This window comes from Lotus japonicus, chromosome 4 (genome assembly GCF_012489685.1).
Source record: "Lotus japonicus ecotype B-129 chromosome 4, LjGifu_v1.2".
Lineage (NCBI taxonomy): Eukaryota > Viridiplantae > Streptophyta > Magnoliopsida > Fabales > Fabaceae > Lotus > Lotus japonicus.
This window is the reverse complement of record NC_080044.1, coordinates 66,245,539-66,269,455: the sequence shown is the minus strand read 5'-3', so window position 1 is coordinate 66,269,455 and position 23,917 is coordinate 66,245,539. Positions and strand designations below refer to the sequence as shown.

At 35.4% G+C, this 23,917-nt stretch overlaps 2 protein-coding genes across 3 annotated transcripts; one reads left to right on the top strand and one right to left on the bottom strand.

The window, feature by feature from the left end:
- Positions 1-864: 864 nt before the first annotated feature.
- Positions 865-8,017, bottom strand: LOC130710292 (autophagy-related protein 11). 2 transcript variants are annotated; one of them, XM_057559503.1, is made up of 6 exons: positions 7,464-8,017; positions 6,087-7,382; positions 3,966-5,634; positions 2,759-2,979; positions 2,246-2,459; positions 865-1,464 (listed from the first exon to the last, which is right to left on the bottom strand). In XM_057559503.1, exons 2-6 carry the CDS (start codon positions 7,031-7,033, stop codon positions 1,093-1,095), a joined length of 3,423 nt encoding a protein of 1,140 aa, XP_057415486.1. In that variant the 5' UTR covers positions 7,034-7,382; positions 7,464-8,017; the 3' UTR covers positions 865-1,092. The 2 variants fall into 2 exon arrangements, with proteins under 2 accessions (XP_057415486.1, XP_057415485.1); XM_057559502.1 differs by having other exon boundaries at positions 6,087-8,017.
- An 11,531-nt stretch (positions 8,018-19,548) lies between these two features.
- Positions 19,549-23,677, top strand: LOC130715074 (putative leucine-rich repeat receptor-like serine/threonine-protein kinase At2g24130). Its single transcript, XM_057565073.1, has 2 exons — positions 19,549-22,446; positions 23,038-23,677. Exons 1-2 carry the CDS (start codon positions 19,905-19,907, stop codon positions 23,439-23,441), a joined length of 2,946 nt encoding a protein of 981 aa, XP_057421056.1. The 5' UTR covers positions 19,549-19,904; the 3' UTR covers positions 23,442-23,677.
- Positions 23,678-23,917: the final 240 nt, after the last annotated feature.

Here is a 23,917-nt window from a genome sequence, read left to right as displayed (position 1 = left end):
ACCCTCTATAGCTCTATCATTTAAACTTTTAAAGGATGGCATTTTTTTTGGTGTATTAAGCTCTTCAGAAAACAGAGATGAATTCTCAATACGACTCTAAGCATGGGGAATGCTTTTTGTACATTTTTTCACTCCTTGCATGCTTCAATGTCACTTTTTCTTTATTAAAAAAATTCCATTTAAATTAAAATATCATTCACCTTTTTTTCCTTTTAGAACTTTGACTTCGGACAGTGTTTTAACACCCTCATTTTTCCAAGTTTGAATTGTTCTAGATATCAAATTTACGTCTCTATTGAGATATATAAACAAAAAATATTGGTCAAAATATTAAGAGAAATTCATATTAAAATGTTCTATTGAACATGATTTATAACAGGATAATATAATATCATTAGATTTATTTAATCAACTCCACATGATGAAAAAAAACACCTGATGCATATTTTTTGTATTTAGTTTATTTCTTATCACAAGTGAAACCATTTTAAATCAATCAAACCTATATATTTTAAATGCATTTTTTTTTATAAAACTACCCTTATACTGTTTTTAGAACTTGTTAGTTTCAATTGAAATATATTTAATCTTATCCTATAAGAATTCTTAATCAGCCTCGAGCTCTAAGTACTAAACTACAATCTATTTATAACTGGATCTATGTTTTTTTCTTTCTAAAAATGCATAAACCACTTTAACGTTAAATTGTACTATTTTTTTGACAAGCAGATGTAAATTTCTCTCAATCATGTGAGCAAAAACAACTTCCCTTAACTTTTGCTTCTACCCACCATGATTTTGGCTTCAAACGTGGTTTTCTACCGTGTTTTCAGAAATGCACTTAAAAGAGATGAAAACCAAATGTCAAAACGAAAAGTTGTAAACAATATTCACAATTTATGAAATGTCATAGAAGACAGAAATATGTACAAAGCGGGGAGATAGAAACAGAATAAGGGTTCATCATCAGCTGTACAAATGGTTAAACTGCTTTAACACTCATAATAATGAGCATTTGGACCCCGAATGTTGTTGTTAATGTACAATTGAATTCTTCCATCACGTCTAATCTGCCGCCACGATGAAGCAGGATCAGGAAGGAGAAGATGAATGAATGGTGGTATCAGGTAACATGGCTACTGTCACTAGAAAATATTCACAGCCAACAGGGAGACCATATGGGTTTGAAGAAGTTGATCCTGAATTCAAGGCCAACTTGTCAGGGGTCAATTTACCATGCTCAGGCACTGCCTTCACAATTTGGTGTTCAATATGCACAATTTGTCCAACAATGTAGTTAGGTCTGCTTGGAAGATGCTCTGTAAACAGGGCCACAGATTCAGCAGATAAGTAGTAGTTAGAGCAGTTCCTGCTAATTGCCTCATAGTGCCCACCTGGAGTGAGCACAAAGGCGCCAATCTCATGAACTTCCAGACAACCAAAAGAAATCTTCTCTTTATTTGCCTGCAACAAAATCACAAGCAGAATATAACTAGTCAGTCCAGATAGAATTGGAGAAGAAGAAATTTAGAACTGAATGAAAAGTGTATTATGCTCAATGCATTACAAATGTACAGAGAAGAGTTTATATAACCCTGTAGAAGCTTGTGCTCTAAGCTAACTAATCATAACAGCTGGCACTAATTCTATAAGACACTTCTAAGTTCTAACAGATTACAACAGAGTAATTGACTAATATTTACAGCTGGCAATACCAAACCACTTGTCAATTACATAGTCTAAACAGTTACCGGAACTGACAATCTCACTATATACTGAACAAGTTCAGAATTTATAATGAGTAGAACCACAGTAGTTAAAATTGCGATTAAAATCGCTTAATTGCACGATTATGCGATTAATGGTACCCAGGGCGATTAAAATGGCATCTGTGACAGTTTTCTGGCTTAATCGTAGGATTAATCACATCAAAAAGTGATTTATATTTGTTATTTATGCGATTTTTTATGCATATATATGAATTTATATGCATTTGTTACTATGTGATTACTAATCTTACGACTGTGTGATTAAGGATTAACACCCCATTCACGACTAAACTTACAACAAAACTCATTCATTCTATTAATTAATCATCAGGCATTTGGGTTTTGCTGGCTTCAAAGAAAGAGAGCCAGCCTTAGTTAAAAGTAGACCAACTCTAAAGGAGACATTTTATTGCCACATGCTGTTAAGGAACAAGAAGCTTAGAACTGTATCATGAACATATGGACATTTAACTCACCTGCTTCTCAAGTTGATGCTTATTGTAATAAGTTTTGACCTGATCTATTTTCTCCTCCAATTCTTTCCGAAGTTGTTCGTTGGCAGCTTCCATTCTTGTATACTTCTCATGCAGTTCTTCACGGTGCCTGGATAAGAAACCAACTTTATCGGCCAATACACGAATGCATTTTCGGAACTCAGCAATGTCATCATCATCTCTGTCATTAGCAGAACTGAAAAGAGAAAAAAGAGTTTCTATCATCCTCCTTGTCGTGAACAAATAAAAAATATCACTGGGAAACACATCAGTCAGACAAAATAGCCTAGAATCTGCTCCCCTCAAAGAAAAAAGACAAAAAAGGGGCAAGAACTGCGTAATAAATTTTATGTACTCTCAACCTAATGATGTAATTGCAAAATGATGATTTTTTCCTTAAGTGTGAATGGGCAGTACATTGAAGGGGAGGATATAAAATTTTACACACAAAATTTAACACAGGCTCTCATGGTGCAATTAATGTAAGGAAATTACTTGGCCAAAGATTGCGCTAAATTGCGCAGGGAATCTGCAAAAGCAGCCACACCACCAGGAGAATAAACACAGGTTTTGAGTCTTTCAAAAAAGCTCCGCGTTTTTATAACAGATGCACGCAGTGAACTATACTCTGAGGCCCTCCTGTCAGCAGAGCTTTTTTGTGTCTGAGCTTCCTCTCTTGCCTCATGCAAACAATTCTCCAGATGAGCACAATTCAACTATAATGAAAGAGGAAAAGTACATTAGAATATAAAAGGAAAGCACAATAATGAACCAACAACAATGAAGCATTGCCCTTGTGGTAAAAAGAAAAATAATTAAGAAAGAAGTTTTAAATGCATCATTCCTAAGATGACCAAAGAAGAATCAAGAATCAATGATCTTTATTTGGTTAGATTTTTCCAAGAGGCCAGTTCAACCTAAGCACCTAACAGGTTTTAAACATGAATCTACAGTAACGGAAGACTGCATTTATATGAACTTATTGTCTACAGTAAACTTGCTAACAGCCAACTAAAACTCTACTCAGCATGGTTTTATGCAGCATCAATACAAGATGCTAAGGAAACATTTATTTAACATTTAAATGTATCCACATAGAGTAACTAAAATACAAGAAGAATATGGGTGTTGATGGTGGAGGGCTAGGGGAAGACGACCGATGGAATCCAGATAATGAAAATGTAAGTATTACTCCCTATGACAAGCAAAACAGCAAATAGAAACCAACCAGAGCCTATGGCTCCTACAGAGGTTCCAATGGCTATTGGAATTCCGCTCTCTAGCCAAATACAAACTACCTCAATGATTCCCCCACTACGATCATCCGCACACTCATACCCTTCCCCTCCTAACCAAATGATGCATTTAATTCCTCTTTTACCCCTTTGGTCTTTCTCTTTCTAACATGTACCCTCCACACCTTGGGCTTATCAATTGGGTCCAATAACTTATCCTGGTTCGCAGCCCCATCAATGAAAAATCTTATATAGAATAATTTGAACAATTATTTCAGATGAATTGCTAATAGAATGCATATCTGTGCAAGATAGAGAAAGAGAAGGGGCAGAGATTGGAAAATGACATGAAAGCAGTGAACAGAGAGAATAATGAAGAGTTTAGGAGATCAAGGGAACTACTTTTCAAAATATTAACTTGAAAATCTAAAATATTCTGTCTAATTCAATTCTATGTAATGTGTTACCTGAGATTCATCAAGTAGTTTTCGACTTGCTTCCAACTCCCTCCTGAGCACAGTAACCTCCTCCATAACAGCTTTGAGCTTGGTTTCATTTTCATTTAATTGATTTGCCTTATCTGCAAGCTCACTTCGTAATTCCAACAACTTGTCATCATTTACTTTTGAATCCAATTCTGGACAAACTGCTGAATGTGATACAGGCATGCTCTCAGCAGTAGAACTGTGTGTTAGTGACAAGCCCAATTGTCCCACTATCTTATCTTTTTTATCTTTATCACCACTTTGTGCTTCTTCACGATGAGGTTCCATCATAGATGAATCTAACTGAGGGTTCTGTACTCCAGAGGAATCCAACATGTTCTCGTCCAGCCCATCTAGAGTTTTACCAGTATGTTCTGTGAACAGGCCAAGTTTTGCATCCAAGGAGCTTGAGATGCATGAAACTTCATCCATGGGTTCAGTAGTAGATATGTAAGGCATGTGGGCTTCACCACTAGTGCATTCTGACTTGTAATTATCTGTCTTCCCAGCCACAAGGGGAAAGTCACCTGCATCATTTACACTAGATGTCTTCAAGCCCTGCACATACTGATCAGACAATTTCTGCTCCAATTCTTGAATACGTTTTTCATATGACACACATTGTAACTGTTTCATCTTGAGCATGGATTGAACATGTTTGACATATTCATCTTTCAAACGCAAGGCTTCTGTTGTCTTCTCAGTGGCATTCTTCAGTATATTATCAACCCTTTCATCATCCAGTGACTCGTACTCTACCTCAGGGCAGAGGGAACATATTAAAGCTATTCTAGAAGCAAGCTCAGCTTTCAGTTTTGCATTCTCAACTTCCAACTTAGAGGTTCCTGCAATTTCTATCAACTCACTGCCATCAAGAAGGTCTTCAGAATCATATCTCTCAATTGAGTCAGCAGCAATATCTACAGACTCGGTCAAGTGAGAGCTATCACTAGTCAAAGTAGATGAGCTTTTGAAGCTTCCATGCTTCTCCAGCTTGGAAGTTACTCCTACTAGATGCTCAGGAGCATAACGATCCACATCTATTATGTCAATATTAAGCAAACCAAGATCAAATGGAGCTATATTGACATCACATTGGTTAGGAGTGTCAAACAACCCCATAGATGCTAATACTTCTCTAGGAATGCATGAACTATGAGCTCTCAAAAACTCCTCCCGTCTCCTTACCTCAGCCTCCCGTTTTGTAGCAAGCCTTTCAGCCAATTGCCCAGCCATGCCCATGTACAACTTCATAGAAGCCTTCCGTCTCACTACTTCTGCAAGGCAAGCTCTATATGCAGGACCAATACCATGGAACAACTTTAAATCCACGAACAAACCATCCTGACGAACCATTGCCTCTTTGAACACAGGGAATTGTAGCTTCTGATCTTTGATGAGATAAGAAACATAAGTGATGTTTTGCATGTAATTGTGGACAAAGATGTTCATTTCATTCTTCTTTTCCTTGCAAAAGTCAAGTAGCTTAGAAATAGCATGATCACAATCCTGCATTTTAGGCAAGTGGCTTTTGTCATGAACATCATACATAGGACCCAGTGCTGAAACCGCATCATGAGGACGGAGCGAGGAGGACAACTGAGAGGACAGACAATCATCCACCAGTTTCTTTACAGTGTTAACATCCTTGCTGCAGAACCCACACAAGGTAATTTAGAAGGTGCACCAAGAACATTTGGTATAACGAAATTATTTCAGAAGACAAGAAGCATAAAAAAGCGGAATGATAAGTACAGCAAGTGACATCTGGAATCAAGTATTATTCCATATTGCCTCTCCTCTGTGTTAAGCACATGGTCCTAAAAACTAGAAAAGACAAGTCTCCCTATACAAACTTCATAACCAGCATGGAGTGGGACAATAACTATGCAGAAATGGTGCATAATTATTTGAGATCAGGCCATTTAACACGACATTTTAGAGCTTGATACCAGAATTTGAATATTAAACTCATGAAATAAGTAATTAAGTTACAAAACTGGATGCCATTGCAAAATCAGGATAACACATAAGCATTAAATGCTTCATCAGCAATAAAGTGCACAGCATTGAAAAAAAGGTTGCCAAATAAAAGAAACTAACCTCAGAGATTGCATGATACTCTTTTGTTCAGTTATAAATCTCTGATGTTCTTTAATTGCTTGTTCTAAGTTTTTGATGGGCAAGAAAGCCCTGCTGGACAACAAGTCCTCAACCCGGCGCTTCACTTCCCCAAAAGTCTGCTTGAATTGTGACACTTTATTCTCAAACTGCTTGTGGGAGCTAGTGCAATTATCCACTGACTTCCGCAAGTTTTCTTCCTTCACCAAATCCAGTAAGCATTTGCGATTAGCAGTTTGCAAAGCAGGGTGAAGTTTGACAGATCTTAGTTTCTCAATACCCTTTCCAAAATTTACCAAAAGATCAGAATGAATCCTGTATTGATGCATATAACGTTTCATGAAATCTCCATAGTTTTGGTTAATCATTCTATAGTACTGATCCAAATTACCCCTTGCAACCTCCACTGCTCTTTCTTGGACCATCTGTTCTCTCAAAAGCCTCTCACAATGCTCATACTTCACCATGGTACCAGTATAAATTGCATGCCCCTGATGATAATGGTGCCTAAATTGCCGCTCATAAGAAGGCAAAGCCTTCAAAGCAGGATCCAAAGCATCATCAAGAGGGTGCCGATCACGAGGGGACGACAATGATGGTGGCTCCAAATTGGGGATATCGACTTGCTCCGGAGGTGGAGGCGGCGAGTTATTCTGAAGCCTCGCTTTGTTGAATATGAACACTTCCCTATCATCAGATGGAAGCTTGTACGCCGCGAGCGACCGCTGCGGCTCAAGCTTCATATCCAGACAAAGAACAAGTTGATCACTGAAGCTAATCCCAGTAACCGATTCAATAGACCTCATCACAGCCTCAACAAGCATGTTCTCATCACAGTCCAACTCAAAGGAGTGTCCATTCTCAGCAATATGAACCAGCAGCTGGCTCCCATGGACTGTCATACTTCTATTGAAGCTAGAAGAACTCATCTTATCCACCACAACAACAAAAGCCTCAATCACAATCAAGGCCAAACAAAGGGGTTGAGTTAACAAATCAAGCAATCAGCAACAACACCAAAGCAATCCAATCCAATCCAACCTAGCCTTTTCTTAACCACACAAGCAATCACTTTACCCAAAACAGAAAAGGGTCAAAGAATTCTCAGATTACAGAAACGAGTCCACCCATCCACACAAAAAAACAAAACTTTGGCGACGAAATTCCAAATCAATCAATCCAAAGCTTAACCCAGCAACAAGAGCTCAAGTATCAACATACCCATGAGAGAAAAACGTGGAAAAAAGCAAACTTTAACCTTGGATCGTCTCTCAAACCCTAGTTAAAAGCGGAAAAACAGAGCCACGTGAGCAACAATGAAGTACCAACACAAATGACGAAACCCAGAGAAGAACAAACCCGGATTGCGACCCGACCCGACAGCCAGTAAGAGGAAACCGAAAATCCAACAAGAGAGGCAGACAGACAGCGCGTGCGTGTGATAACAAAATTGGGAAAAGGAAACAGTTATGATTGATCTTATGTTGTTGTTTTCCGATGAAAAAAAAAAGTTAGAGAAAGCGAAAATAATGTTGGATTGGTAGGGAAGATAGTTAGAGTAGATAACGTGTGAGAAGATGAAAATTGTGAGAATAAGCAGGTTGGCTTGGCTTGGCACGAAACGAAATCAATAGATTTTGATTTCTCACAAGTCACTACCAACTATATATATAATAGAAAAAGCCACCGTTGCTTCTCTTCTTCTTCTTCTTCTTCTGGCGATGATAGTATACTTGTTTTTTTGGTTTATCTTGTTCCTTTTCAATCTTCTGCAGGAAGCAAGCAACCCTGAATCCTGATAGCAGAGAACCTTCTCTCTCTCTTTCTCTATATCTCTGAATGTTGTTTGGAAGAAGTGAAAAAGCAAACAAAGTAAGCAAAATCGTAGTTTGTTGTTGTTGTTGTTGTTTTAACTTCAAAACCTCTTATCTCGGGAAAGTGTTATCACAATTTATTAACTGATAAACTCTAATCATTTCATTTAATGTTTCTTGTCAAGACCCCACCGACTTTTAATTAATTTCACTTTAATTTCTAAGATAGGCTTAAATACATTTTTGGTATATTGTTTTGGGAATGAGTGATTTTAGTCCCTATAGGTATCTAGTGTGAAGGTTTAGGCTTTCTTTGCTTGCTTCGGACAAACTTTTTTCTTTCGTCGTGTCTTTTACTCAAGATTGGTTTAAATGTTGATTTGTCATTTGATAACTAATGTAAAAGTTGGGTATATATCACAATTTTTTGTGTGAAGTGATATATATCATTTTTCGCATAAAAGATATTGATCAACGACAACTTTTTTCATTACTAATTGGATGAAAATTCAACACTCATACAAAAATTGTTTGATTTTAAAAGTAGAAAGACTTAATTTAAGTAATTAAAACTATAAGGATACAAAATCGCATGTTTGTGAATGATAAAATGGTAATTAAACTTTTAAAATAATAAGGGTTTATTTCAAAATTTAGATAAATTGTATGTAATAAATATATATAATATCTAATAAGTTTTTTTAAAAAAAAGCTGTGAGGAGATACTACGGGTGTACGTGGGACGAGTTTTGTTCAACCCCCTAGCCCTAAATAGTGTGCGGGCCATTTTGCTAACCCGTACACAAACTCGAAATAACCCAACAATGCTCGGGTCCAACTAATGTAGAGATTCGGTTATCATACGATTACTTGAGAAAAAGATTTTGTTCCTCTGCGATTCCTAAGACACTCCAAAATATGTTATTGGTACAAATGACTACATCCTGTAGGGGGATTTTCTCATAACTATAATAGTTACAAAGCTTATAACCATCAAACCACATTTGAACTTCACGCTTCCACTTAAAATAATGGTGTAGTTCGTGCCTCTCACTCTAGTCAGCTCGATGACTTGATATTCTTTGGGTATTGGCCCGTCCCACACTGTAACAGTTTTTCCTATAATTAAGTAATGATTTAATTTCCAACGTGTCAAACCTTTGGAGGCGTTTGTTACAAGGTTAAGAAACACATTCTCATGAATAATATTTTCGGGAATATGATTGTGGGGAATGTCATTCTTTTTTTTTTTGTTACATGGAAATTTCATTATTGGGTATTGAATTTGGAGTAGTGAGAAACTACCTTCACTTTCCCATCAGAGTGTAAGATTTTCAACCCATTTCACAAGAAGTTATTCCATTCTTGGGAATGTTTTATATCCGAGCATTGAATTTTCAACCTTATAACAAACGCAGGAATATGCATTCCCAGCCTCCATATTATTAGGTATGTACTTTTCAACCTTGTTACAAACACCCTATTAGATTCCTATTAAATATCTTTAAAATGCCCTCACATCTAAACCTAGGTATGATTATGCGTTCGAAATCTCTTCCGAGCTCAAACTTCTTCATATCGAGTGCTCAAGTCGATTACGGCTTCCTTTGATTCGCATATGCTCATTCTTTATTGGCATAATTTTTTTTTGTTTATTGTTTTAACTAAACTAAAACGGTTAAAAGTAGGTCAGCACCGCCAGGTCAACTCACTTTGCCATCCCTACTCTTAAATAATATGCTGATATGCAAGATGAATTTTTCGTTGTTGTTTAATTAACTATACTAAAAGGAGGATTGCAATATTATGTTTCTTTTTTTGAAACTAAACAATATTATGTATTGTTGAATATGATAGAGACCACGTTGGGATGACAAACAAGATATTTTTTTGACAATGACAAATAAACAAGACTTAGATAAAAATAAAACGTATTTAAACATTTTATTAATTTGATTTTATATAATATTTATTAAAAAAAATATTTTTCAGCTCTTTTAAAATGAAGATTGAGTGACAAAAATTAAAATTTGATATTTATATTTTTCTTCTAAACCTCTTAAATACACCGTACGTAAAACAATCATGATTATTATTCTTGATAAATTTAATTTATATGCGTTGATTCCGTAAATGATTATCTTTTTTTATTACAAAGGAAAACTAGCGAAACTAAACTAAAGGATCGTGACAAAGAACAGGAACAACAAAGGAGGGAGGTACGCGCCAAGTCTTCTCACACCCACAAACACGCACCACAAACTTGGCTAACGCATCTGCCACCACATTACCCTCTCGAGGTATATGAATGAGAGTCACTTGCAAAAGTCGATCCAACATCCCCTTTATTGACAGAAGAACCTCCATATGCCAATAACTCTGAACATCAGTAACATTTTCAGCACCTCTACTGCCTCCAAACAATCCATATGGCAGATGACATGTCGAATGCCCAAGTCCCACACCAGATGGAGCCCCTTCTCCAACACACGCAGCTCCGCGAGGAAAGCATCACCTGCCCCAAACGACGCTGTGAAACCGCAAAGCCACCACCCAAGCCTGTCGCGAACAACACCTCCGCCACCCATCTGGTTCTGGACACACTCCCAACTGCCATCCCTATGCAACTACACCCAATTCCTTGCTGAGTGAGTCGTAGAAGGCAAGCCTTGCACGCTCAATCTTCCCCAGTTCTTGAACTCAACCATGTCATTATAGATTCTCTTGAAACCAACACTCACTGGTCACGGGTTCGACTCAAACACATATGTATTCCTCCACTTCCACACGTTCCACACCACTGCACAAAAAACCGCGTGTTGTGATACCTACAGACGGGAAAACAACCACTGACGAAGCGATGCATTACTAGAGACACAAGGAAGAAGGGGTGTGAACTGCCGCCAGACTTGCAGAGACCCAGGCAGCGTCGTAACACATGATCAACATCTTCCACGAACTCGCCACAACGCGAACAAGCAGCAGAGACAACCAAGTGACAATGGTGTCTCTTTTTGTTGGTTGGCAACACTTCTCTCGCCGCAAGCCAGAGAAAAATCGCACTTTATGCAAGGAATTGATATGTAGATAGCGTTTGTATACACCCCATCATTGACACCCTTCCATAGAACCCTGTCCTCTCCAACCGTGTTGTAGAAACTAGAAACCCAAACTTGCAAAATCTCTGCCTTAATCTCCGCAGCTGCATATAGAGCATGTCCATATTCCATGCACCATTCGCATGTATGATGTATCTAATCACATTTCTCTTTTTTTTTTTTTTTTAAAATATAATTATAACATGAAGAATACATGAGTTCTAATTGTATGACTACGTAAAAAAAATTATGTCTATGCAAAGTAATTGAACGGGATTAATATCATCATCATTAATTATATATATATATATATATATATATCTTGAATAATTATAATTTAAAATTAATTCTTATTTAAAATATAAAAATATTATAATAAATTATTAATTTACTAAAAATTTATTTTACAATAAGAGTACTTATGAACTGAATGAATAAAAAAATATATTCTTATGTAAGAGTTATGAGACATGTAAGTTGGTTGGGGGAGGTCCAGTGACCAATTCCTGGTGGGTGCAATTTATCTTTCCGATGTAAAAAAAAAGAAAATTAAAATAAGGATGTACTTTAAATTAAATTAATATGAAACATATTTTTTTTGGTTATAAATATGAAACATATTATTACTTGCTCAGTTTGAAGATGTATTTTTATTTAAAAAACTTTGTCCCTGATTTAGGTGATGGGGCTGCTTAAAAATTATTCTACAATATTGGCATTTGGCACACTTCAAAATATCTTCTCTTGACCCCCGGGGTGGCGTCAGTTGAGGGTTGGGAGATCGCCCCCACTTTTGATAAAATATTCATTTTCTATGATGAGTTTTTGTTATATGCCCCCTCAATATCATTTGTCTAAGCATCTCACTTTCATTTCTTCATTTTCTCTCTGTTTTTCTGTTTAATTGTAACATGAAAAATGGACTGAAATTGGGCAACCCGGATGAATGGTCACCTTATTAGTCTTCATCAATGGTGGATGGTTCGAAGGATTTGAGCCAAATAGCGACCTGCTTTTATCAAAGCTTTATAGGCGATCTCATGTCCTTAATGGAGGCTTGGGTTACCTCAAGTTTATGACGTTTTTTAGGATTCAGCAATTTCTAACATTATTTAATTCGTTGTTTGAACTGTGTGATTTTTGTGGGAGATTAATTTTCTAGCCCACTGCCCACGTCTCTCAAACCGCAACACTTATTAGCCATATAAAGATAGGAGACGTTTAAATTATGGTTACAAGGATTCATTTATATTTATATGTAAGACATATATTAAGGTCTTTATAACTTAATTTCATGTTAATTCACTAAAATATACAAGATTGAATTTTAATTTTTTCTCTAGAGTTCTTTAGCTTGGCGCTAGTGTTCATAACGTGAAGAAAAATCTCATAACATAAATCAAACATCACCTTATTAAGGGTGTTAGATATAATACTTGATATTCTATGAAAATTAGCGACAAATTAAAAGAAATGTAGGTAAACATGAGAAGGAAGAGAAAGTAAGCACAAATATATAAAAACTTATGTAACATAATTGTGCTTTATATATATACTAGCACTTTTTAGTGTGGCTCATGATGAAACGTGATGGTAAGTTCTTGGAAACTTCCCTGAGTACAAAACTTGCTAATGCTAGATTTAAAGTTTGTTTGTTCATTTGTGAATACGAATTTGAATCAGATACCTCAGGATGAGAAATCAGATAAAAAAAACAAGGAAAAAGGTACACTTTTCATTTCTTGTCCAAATATTTGGCGCATGCTTAATTGACATCTTTTACCCCTGAAGAAGATACAAAGAGTAACGTGTTCAATAAAAATAAATTATAATTAATGAGTTTCAATTAATATGTGCATAATGCAAAGAGTGTGGCAAAGTTGATTAGTAGTTTTTGAAAGGTGGATAAAATTAAGGTCAATGTTGGCAACAACCATTTTCCGTTTTCCGTAAGGTTGTGAAGAAACAACCTAGGGCTACAAGTGAAATTTTTTAGAATTAAGTAATGAAGCATTCAATCAACGAGTTTATTTGAAAATTGAAGTCAATATCATAAATAGTGACGAAAACAAGATTTTTTTTTTTGAGAGAGACGAAAACAAGATTACATTCGTGTGTGTGTGAGAGTTATTCTCATTTCACTTTGATTAAATTAAGAAATTAAATGACAATAGGCCTAACTAATTTTCGCTGCAAATACTTGCATTAAGTAGTGAATAGTTTATCACAAAATATGTTTCATTCTATAAGTAATAATGAGTCACTGGTTTTATGATTAAATGACAAATGATTAACCACTACACCATACCTCATGGTTGATCGAACATAGCTAACATCACTTTCTTTCTCAATTCTCATTCTTTGATGTAGGCATGTAGTAGCCACGACATCTAAGCACGTGTTTGTTTTAATTTTTTAAATCACCGTAACATTATAAATGCATGAATCCAAGAAATGGTTAATTTGAAGTTGAATTGAACCAACCCTTCACTTAAACTTTATAGTATATATTATTAGTACTTTTCTTCCCGTCAAACTTTATATAACATTTTTCTCTTGTTTTTAAACTTGGAAATGGTATAAAAATAAAATTAAAAACCGTGATATGAAAAAGTGTCTAGAAATATTTTTGAAGTGGAAAATATACATGAAAGTACCCTTTTATATTTGAGATTCATTGATTTGAAGTGATAGCCAAGGCTTGAAATGACCATAGGTTTGCATCAACTAATATATTTGAGGTTTTGTCTCGCCATGTAAAGAGATACTTTGATATTACAATTCTCCACCTAAACATCCTATTAAAAATGGAGTTTAATGGATATGCACTGACAGTGTAAAATAGTTTTACACAGACATCCAATTGAATTCCGCAAAATCAGAAAATATATTATTCTTTTAATTAAAATTAAAGTCAAATGTAATTATCTCTCCTATGTGGCATGCTTTGATTGGATGACTGTGTAAAACTATTTTACACTGTCAGTGCATATCCATTAAACTCTTAAAAATGTTAGATCTTTTTTTTCCTGAAAGAATTAATGTTAAAGACTTTTTTTAGGTGTACTATTAAATACTACTCCTACTCCTATGTTAGACTAGAAAACACTTCAATATATGCATTTCTAAATTCATTATATAATGGGTATATTATAATCTTAACCGACCTCTATTATTTGTTTTAAACAACAAATGCGTGATGTGATACAATTTTATTTCTAATTAATCTCCATCAAAATTTATCTTCAAATAGGCACTCTCTCAAACTTGGTTGGTACAAATACAATTGGACACATATTTCAAGTTTAATTCTCAGCTTTTCATATGTTGAAGTTAGAAGCTCCCTATCTCAACTAAAACTTTAGTTAGTGGATAACTCTCTTAGAAACATTTATTGGCGCTCCTACTTAAAGTAGGTCGCTGCTAATTTTGTCAACATGTCATTCACATACTGTCCGATAATTCGGAGGTGTGATAGAGAATAATACTCTATCAAGATTGAATAATTCTAAGAACAAAAATAAACTAAGGCATTTGTCAATTTTCTTATAATCTTTATTATCAACTAAAGATAATACTTATACTTATATAAAAAAAAAGATATATAAACTTTTTTTTTTTGGTCAAAGGTTCATGATTCATTCAATAAAAGAGTTGCCTGAAGGCACTTACAACAGATGTTCATTCATTGAACGAAAGAAATTTGGGCCTTTAGCCCAAATCAACTTACAAGGTAGTTCAAAAACAATTAAGTCCATGACTACTTAGGACATCTAAACAAAGTTAGAACTAAGTGAGATTACAGCCAAACTACTTGCAAGACACACCAAAGGAAATAGGCCCATAACACTAAGCCCATGAGGACATGGGTCAGCCAAACCTAAGCCTTTGGATTCTTCAAACCCTAGCCAACCTCAGGAATAGGGCGGCAGAACAGTGGTGAGGGAGCAAACGGCGGCTCCAAAGCCAAGCTCCAAGGACCTGGTCAGCTGCATACAGAAGCAAAAATTTGATCTTTGAAACTTTAAATGTTGCTTCTTCTTAACCTTGCCGGCTCTGCCGTGTGCAGAAACACAAATCTGCTTCAAGGCTTTCTTCAACAGAGGAAGGTAACTTTAGAACTATGGTGGGCTGGGCCCAATAAACTAAAAAATGGATAACAAACAGTCAAACACTGAAAAAAAAACTAAAGATAATAATAAAACTAGCTATATGGCCAAACTAGATAACAAACAGTCAAACACTGTTAATCATTCTACCATTGACCAAAAAAAAAAACTAGCTATATGGCCAGGTAACATATGAGTCCCATATCAAAGTGTTTCCTATTTATTCTACCATTTTTGCAAAAGAAAATAGGCAGCTCCTTTTTATTTGTGAAATTTTTTATTTTGAAGAAGAGTTGGTACATAAAGAATAATTATAAATCTATGGCAGAAATAAAACATTCGTGTCCATTCAATAACTTCTATACTTTTTAGTTTTTAACATTCGTGTTTCAAAAAAAAAAAAACTTCTAGACTCTTAACACTGCTTCTCTATTCATCTAAATAACATTGCTTCTCTATTATGATCACTTAAATAACATTCATCTAAATAATTTTGTACTTATTCATCTAAAAATATCTAAATAACATTGCTTCTCTATTATGATCACTTAAAAAGTTCATAAATAAACTTAGTTTTAATAAAAACCTACCTACAAAATCTAAAGACCACTCAACATTAAGTTCACAAACACTTGCCAAAACACATGCTAAATCAATGGCTAGCATCAACATCTTGGCTGGACAATCACATGGGGACTTACCGTATAAGACAGTGATGCCTCACCCTAAAGGAAGTGACATGAAGATTGAGAAGGACCATCATAAGAATGTATATTTACACATATAAACTTGTAAATGTAAGCATGTCTAGTCTAGCTAGCAGAGACATAAAGGGAAATTTGACACATATATATTGTCATTGGGGCATGGATAATCTAATTTTAAGCTGATATAACAGGACGAACTCTACTACCCATTTCAAAATTTTCTCAGTATATAATTTAAATTTATAATTTGAGTCATTGAAATTAAAAGGAACAATTCAATGAACAAAAAACAATAGCCAATTCTACACCTATGAGCATTTCTTTCGATGTAATATAACAAATTAACTAACATCATAAAATCAGCTATGACCAGTTACTCCACATAATACCGTAGACTTCTCTAAAGCGAATTCGGATTTTCTTCAACCAATAAATCACCTTAAACTAAACCCATTAATTTGAGAAGTTAATTTTTTACTTAAATTAATTATAGTTATTGATTACAAAAATCAATGATCCTATAATTGTGCAGGTGGAAGGTGTGTTAAGAACATTTGTTACCGAGGATTTAAATTCCAAGAATTAAATTAATTAAAATCAAGTGATGGAGGAAATCATCAACATCAGAATTTAGTGGAGATTTCCCTGCCTTGTATGTTGACTGCAAATTAATCTTAGGGATGATCAAAAGATATCTCTTCATAAACCAGCCTCATGTTTCATATCACCAAATAAGTGTTGAAAAGTCATCATACGAAGGCCGCAATGCAAGGGTTACCAAAATCGTAGGGATGGTCAAATGTCATTTCATAAACCAGCCTCATGTTTCATAACTAAATAACGTAATGCATGGGTTACTAAACATACATTTGGCTATAAAAGGTTGTAAAACCCAAACAATAAAACACAAGAACAATTAGCCAGTGAGAAGTTAAAGAAAAGGAGAGAAAAAAATATAGTTCAACTTCTAGATATAATTGAGTTGTAAGTGATTTTGTAAACACTCTGTTTATTTTCTTTTTCAATACAATATCTGCAGCAGTTTGAAGACGCCGAACTTCATTAATGCACTAGGATATTGTGAGAAGATATGGTGACTACTAACATACAGTCTAAGAAACTTCGAGTCCTTGATATTAATAGAACTCTCGAATTTTTTAAGTTATGGCCACAGAAATATGAGATTTAGGTGACGCAAGCATTATATCAATGTCACATTCGATTAGCTTGCTGCAGCTAAGCCTCAAAGGATGAAAAGTATACGATCTCTTATATTATCATGGTCCTTGATCTCTAATTTCTATACTTTCTTTAACTTTTAAATGAAGTCATATATAAGAATATATTCTTCATCATTGGGGTATAGCTGAAAAAAACTAAGTCCAATGTTACATTGGTATAATTCTTTGGAAAAGCGCCACCCAAATCCAATATTTCTATGGCCTTAATTTTAAAAAATTCCGGAGTCCTGATTAATATCAAGGATATGTTAGTAGTCACCAAATCCTTTTTCACAATTGAGTTGGAAGTCTTCGGGTAGTTCCGTTTCATCCGTCAGGGTTACAACGAAGAGAATGGTACTTGGGGTTTGGTTCTCTAGCGTGGTGGCTCTGGTTGCAGGGTGAGTAGCAGTGACATGGGCTTGGCCGGATTGTGTTGTGTTTTGGTTGATGAGAGAAGGTACGCACATACTTTATCTATAATTCTTCATTATTTCGTGATATAGGACATGCTATATATTATGTATCTACATCCTTGATCTAGGCTACAATTATAAATCACCAGCAGATGAGGCTGGTGGTTGATGGAGATGGGGTTTGAGCAGGTGATTCAAATGGCAGAGTGTGGTTATGGTGCTTTGGTGTTCTGAGTTGAAGAAGGTTTTGGGTTCAAAGGTCTGGGATTCTTCGCTAAGTTTCATAGTACAGGAGCCGGTACTCAATCGAAGGTTATGGCAACCTGCCTCAAGAAGATTTATGATACTGTGATAAATGAGAGAATGTATTTTTTCGAGTGTTTTTTAATTTTTATATTTTCTCTTTCTCTTGTTTAGTTTCCAATCTTTAGAAATTATTTGAGATTTTATGAATCCTACATTTCGATGTCTATGAATGTGCTTAGCTCAGATGAATTTATATAATGAATATTTCAAGTCAGCAGTACTATTGCTTACATATAACCATAACCAAGAATTTGATTGGATGAACAAAAGCAAGAAGTCAGCAGTACTACAAGGGTGTCATCATTAGTTGTAGATGGCCGGATTGTAATTGTTGTCGCTTTTCTCTTTTTCTCTCATTTTTCTCTTCTTGTATTGGGTTGAAGTACCCCTTATACTTCATATAATATATTCATACCATGGCTTATAAAAAAAAGATGTTAGCTTTAAAGTGTTGCTTCAATTCCTCTTCCAATCACCTCCCCAGTTTTTGTTTTGAGAATCATAGCATGAAGGAGAATCATCCTCCTTCGTGAAGGTCTTATGGTGTCTAATACCGTCATTGAGAATGAGACGACGGTATGACCGGGATATAATTAACCTATGTGTTTAAGTAATTAATCTATTAATTTTTTTTTTCATTTTTTACCAATAAGTCTATGTTTTAAAATAAAATAAAATTAATTTTACTAAATAGTCTATTTAAATTAAAACAATATAAAGAATCAATTGACTCTAACTTATTTTTTTTCTCCTTCGGAATACAACTCTAACTTATTAGTAAAAAGTGCTTTCATTTGTTAAAAAAAATAATAAAAGTAAATTAAATATTAATAATATTTTTTTAAAATTAGTCCATATTTAAATTATAAAAGTGACATAATTTTAAGTAAGTAATAGCATCTAATAACATAAAATTAGTGTATATTAACTATTTCTAAATCAATATTTCTAATTTAGTAGCATTATATTTTTTTGTGAATAGGAAAATAAACAACATAACTACAGTGCTAACAGGGGCAAAACTAAATCTGGAGGGGAAACCAATTTCGTCATAGCACACTAAGACTCGGCGTCAATTCCCACCAAACAATCCGCAAATGTATTAGCGTCACGAGACACATGCTGAATATGCACCTCCCAAGCACGCGAGAGCAAAAGAGGCAAGTCCAGTAGCACTCTATTTTAGTGTTAGTAAATAATTAGTTTATTTTTATTATTATTATTATAGTATAAATAATAAAATAATGTTAATTGAGTAGTAGTTAGTGATAAAGAAAAAAATTATCTATTTTTATTTGAGTAAAACCAATTGTATACTATATAAATTGAATTTAATGGATATATAATGTCTGTTTCAAAAAAATAGATATGCAATGTCGGTGTAAAATAGCTTTACATGACATCCTATGTCGTGTAGGAGAAACCATTATATTCACTTTTAATTTTAATTAAAATAAAAATATATTTTATGAGTGTTGTGTAAATTAAATCAATCAATGTGGCAGACCTTCACTTCCATATTGTAGTTTTACATTGTTCTTTCACTTATGCTCTTCGGTTGACATGTATAAACAAATAATGCTTTCAAATCAGACTACATATGAATGCAGCCGACAAACAAACCAATATCAACATTGTCAGCACACAATCATAGTCTTCTACAAGCATGCCTACTAATCAAGATTATCCTTTTAGTTAACAGCACAATATCTACTACTTGAACTCAATCTAAGAAGCTATTGGGCTTTGCACAAACTTGGTGCATGACATAATCCTCATTAATAAATACAAATGTTAGGCATGTTATGCTGACATGTGCATCAATATTGCTTAACAACCCATATTGTTACTCAGGAGTCACATTTTTAGATACGTCAACTTTTAATATCAAAGATTATGGTTACCAAACGGGCGTTTGCTACTTCAACGGCAGTTAGGCACAAGGTTCAGATTTTTTCCATCACTTCTGCTTCCTTTTTAGCCTTCAAATCAAAGTGCTCCTCTTTTTATTGAGCTACATGGCACCTATTTCAACACCTTAGTAATAGTACCTGAACATCTCTCTGTGGTTTTCAAAGTTTACTTCATCATTTTTCCTTCTTTTAGATAAAAGACAAAACATATTGATTCATGATGTGTTTGTTAAGATTGACAATGTTTTTAATTTTCTTTCTAGAGATTGTTTCTACTAGAGTCTGTGGTGAGGAAGAACATGCAGGCCTTGTGAATGATAAAAGTTCACTTATTTCGTTCATGTCATGCATTGTTTCTGACCCAGAAAACTCTCTAGAGAATTGGAAGTCACAGGGAGTTCATGTTTGTGATTGGTCTGGTGTCAGATGCAACAATGCAAGTGACAGGATCATAGAGATTGATCTCAGTGGAAGGTTACTAGGAGGCACCATTTCCCCTGCTCTTGCTAACCTCTCTTTCTTGCAAATTCTTGATCTTTCTGGGAACTTTTTTGTGGGTCACATTCCTAAAGAGCTAGGAAATTTAGTTCACCTTGAACAACTCAGTTTATCAGGGAATTTTCTTGAAGGAAGCATTCCCTCTGAGTTTGGTTCACTTCACAACTTGTACTACCTTGACATGGGAAGCAACCATCTTGAGGGAGAGATTCCCCCATCACTTTTCCACAATGTGACTTCATTGAGCTACATAGACCTTTCTAATAACTCTTTAGGGGGGAAAATCCCCTTGAACAATGAGTTTATCCTTAAAGAGCTTAGGTTCCTCTTACTTTGGTCTAACCATCTTGTTGGCCAAGTTCCTTTAGCTCTTTCTAACTCTACCAAGCTTAAATGGCTTGACTTGGAGTCAAATATGCTGAGTGGAGAGCTTCCATCTGAGATTGTTCATAATTTTCCACAATTACAATTCCTCTACTTATCATATAACCACTTTGTTAGCCATGATGGTAACACCAACCTTGAACCTTTCTTTGCTTCCTTGATGAACTTATCTAATATTCAAGAACTCGAATTGGCGGGAAACAAACTCGGTGGGAAGCTGCCTCCTATTATTGGTGATCTTCCTGCAAGCCTGCAACAACTTCACCTAGAAGAAAACCTCATACATGGCTCTATACCTCCACATATTGCCAACCTTTTCAACCTTACTTTTTTAGAGTTGTCTAGTAACCTAATAAATGGAACAATCCCTCACAGCCTCTGCAAGATGGGTAGGTTAGAGAGAATTTTCATGTCAAATAACTCACTATCTGGTGAGATTCCTTCAACCCTTGGTGACATCAAGCATCTGGGTCTTCTAGATTTGTCTAGAAACAAGCTTTCTGGTTCAATACCAGATAGTTTTGCAACTCTCTCCCAGTTAAGAAGGCTTCTACTTCATGACAACCAGCTTTCAGGAACAATCCCACTGAGCCTGGGAAAATGTGTCAATTTGGAAATTCTAGACTTGTCTCACAACAACATCACAGGGGTGATTCCTGCAGAAGTTGCAGCCTTGACTAGCTTGAAACTATACTTGAATTTATCAAACAATGACTTGCATGGGCCTTTACCATTAGAACTCAGCAAAATGAACATGGTGTTGGCTATTGATGTATCCATGAACAATCTCTCTGGCAGAATCCTGCCGCAGCTGGAAAATTGCATAGCACTAGAGTACCTCAACCTTTCTGGTAACTCCTTAGAAGGCCCTCTCCCTTATTCATTAGGCCAATTGCCCTATATTCAAGCAATTGATGTGTCTTCAAATCAATTGACAGGGCTAATACCTGAGTCCATGCAATTGTCTTCCTCTCTCAAGATACTTAATTTCTCTTTTAACAAATTCTCAGGGAATGTCTCAAACAATGGTGCATTTTCATCACTGACCATAGACTCTTTCCTGGGAAATGATGGTCTCTGTGGCCAGGTTAAAGGCATGAAGTACTGTCATAGGAAACACAGTTACCATTTGGTGTTCTTGTTAGTTCCTGTGTTACTCTTTGGCACCCCTCTAATGTGCATGTGTAGGTCTTCCATGGTAATCAAGTCAAAAGTGAAGAAGAGGTCAGAAATTGTTAGTAGAGGTGACTTGGAGGATGGAGAGGAAATAGAAGAGCTCAGTTACCCAAGAATTTCATATAGAGAACTTAAAGAAGCCACTGGAGGATTCAGTGCTTCAAGACTAATCGGTTCAGGCCGGTTTGGACGGGTCTACAAAGGAGTCCTCCTAGATAGCACAAGAGTAGCAGTGAAGGTTTTAGATACAACACAAGCTAGTGAGATATCAAGGAGCTTTAGAAGGGAATGTCAAATCCTGAGAAAGATCAGGCACAGGAATTTAATAAGGATCATCACAATTTGCAGTAAACCAGAATTTAAGGCTCTTGTTCTTCCACTGATGCCAAATGGTAGCCTTGAGAGGCACCTATATCCAAGCCACGAGTTATGCCAGAGATTGGATGTGGTTCAATTGGTGAGAATCTGCAGTGATGTAGCTGAGGGAATGTCCTATTTGCACCATTACTCTCCCGTGAAAGTGGTGCACTGTGATCTTAAACCAAGCAATATACTCCTTGATCATGATCTTACAGCTTTGGTCACTGATTTTGGAATTTCAAGGCTTCTAAAAGATGATGAGAGTGTATCCACCAGTAACTCAACATCTTTCAGTTCTACAGATGGTTTGCTATGCGGATCTGTTGGCTACATAGCTCCTGGTATGTACTTTGTGAATTGCGATACAACAAATTTTCTATATTATGGTCAGGATTGTTATCTATTAAAGATTAATGATATTTTTTAGGAACTTTTTATAAGCCAATACTTATTATGCCATTAATATGTTTCTTGTTTAGTGAACAGATTCTGTTTCCTCCTCAAGAGTCAAGACCATAGATGACTTTTCCTCATTTTTGTTTGATGAGAGTTTTGTTCCATTTTTAGTACTTTCTACAATCAGTTTTTTTACTTGGTCTTTAGAATTAGGATGATGAAAACATTTTCAGTTTGTGACTACATGAACTTTGTTATTATAGTGTCTTATAACTAAGGACAAAACTTAGATACGGTACCATACAGTATAGTGTATGCTGTTGGCCAATGAAAAACTCAGTCATCCACGTTTCTAATATTTTATTAGTTTTATTAATGTGACCAATTTTCTTAATTTCTCTTTTTCACGTATCATGTTGTAATTGGACAAAAGTAGAAACATCTATGGAACTGTATCTAACTTTTGTTCTATAATTATCTGATTCATCAAACTGTATTGTGCTGTAGAACTCACTTCTTTTTCTTGGATGAGACAGAGTATGGAATGGGAAAACATGCTTCAACTGAGGGTGATGTTTACAGTTTTGGAGTGATTCTGTTAGAAATGGTGACAGGTAGGCGCCCAACAGATGTACTGATCCATGAAGGTTCTTGCTTGCGTGAGTGGGTTAAGAGACAATACCCTCAGCCAGAGAAGCTTGAAAACATTGTTGAACAAGCACTTCAAAGGTGCACTCCTTCTGGGGTGCCAAGCTATCATAACAAAATTTGGAAACAAGTTATATTGGAACTCATTGAGCTGGGGCTGCTCTGCACAATGCAGGATCCTTCAACAAGACCAAGCATGGCTGATGTAGCCCAAGAGATGGGGAGGTTGAAGGACTACCTCAGTAATACTCTCAGCAGTGAAGACACTTCAGTTGAAAAAGAGAATAATTAGCTATGAATTGAAGATTTTAATTTTCATCCTTCTAAAATGTATTTTTTTCACACAAAGTTCCAAACTCAAGTGTATGAAATTATAGCTTATAACTTCTTTTTTTTCATTCTTACCTCTAATATTTTGAGGGAGCTACATGAAGGCAAAGAAAGATTAAGTGAAGATAAACAATGTAGGAGAGTACACAAACTCAAGAGACAAGGGAGGAGTGAATAGAGATTATTAGCATTATCTTATGCTGAGTTGTTTATTCACTTCATTTGTTAAATTTTTTTCCTTTTATTTTGAAATCAAAGCTTGTGAGCAAGGTTGTGTATTGGTCTTAGGATTACCCTGAGGTCCCAAGTTTTATCTTAGATGAAACTATGACACCTGAGATGCTCCAAATAAAAAGATGCCACTCTTGATTAATCATTCCTCCACTTACAGTCTTACACAGAAAAAAAGAGGGGCGCCAAAAAAATACTGTTTTACTT

Coding starts and splice junctions, on each gene's coding strand:
- LOC130710292 (XM_057559502.1), bottom strand. CDS start 7,033: ATGAGTTCTTCTAGCTTCAATAGAAGTATGACAGTCCATGGGAGCCAG. Junction 5,635..6,086: donor AGTATCATGCAATCTCTGAG/GTTAGTTTCTTT, acceptor TGGGTTCTGCAG/CAAGGATGTTAACACTGTAA. Junction 1,465..2,245: donor AGCATCAACTTGAGAAGCAG/GTGAGTTAAATG, acceptor ATTTTGTTGCAG/GCAAATAAAGAGAAGATTTC.
- LOC130715074 (XM_057565073.1), top strand. CDS start 19,905: ATGATGTGTTTGTTAAGATTGACAATGTTTTTAATTTTCTTTCTAGAG. Junction 22,447..23,037: donor TGTTGGCTACATAGCTCCTG/GTATGTACTTTG, acceptor TGGATGAGACAG/AGTATGGAATGGGAAAACAT.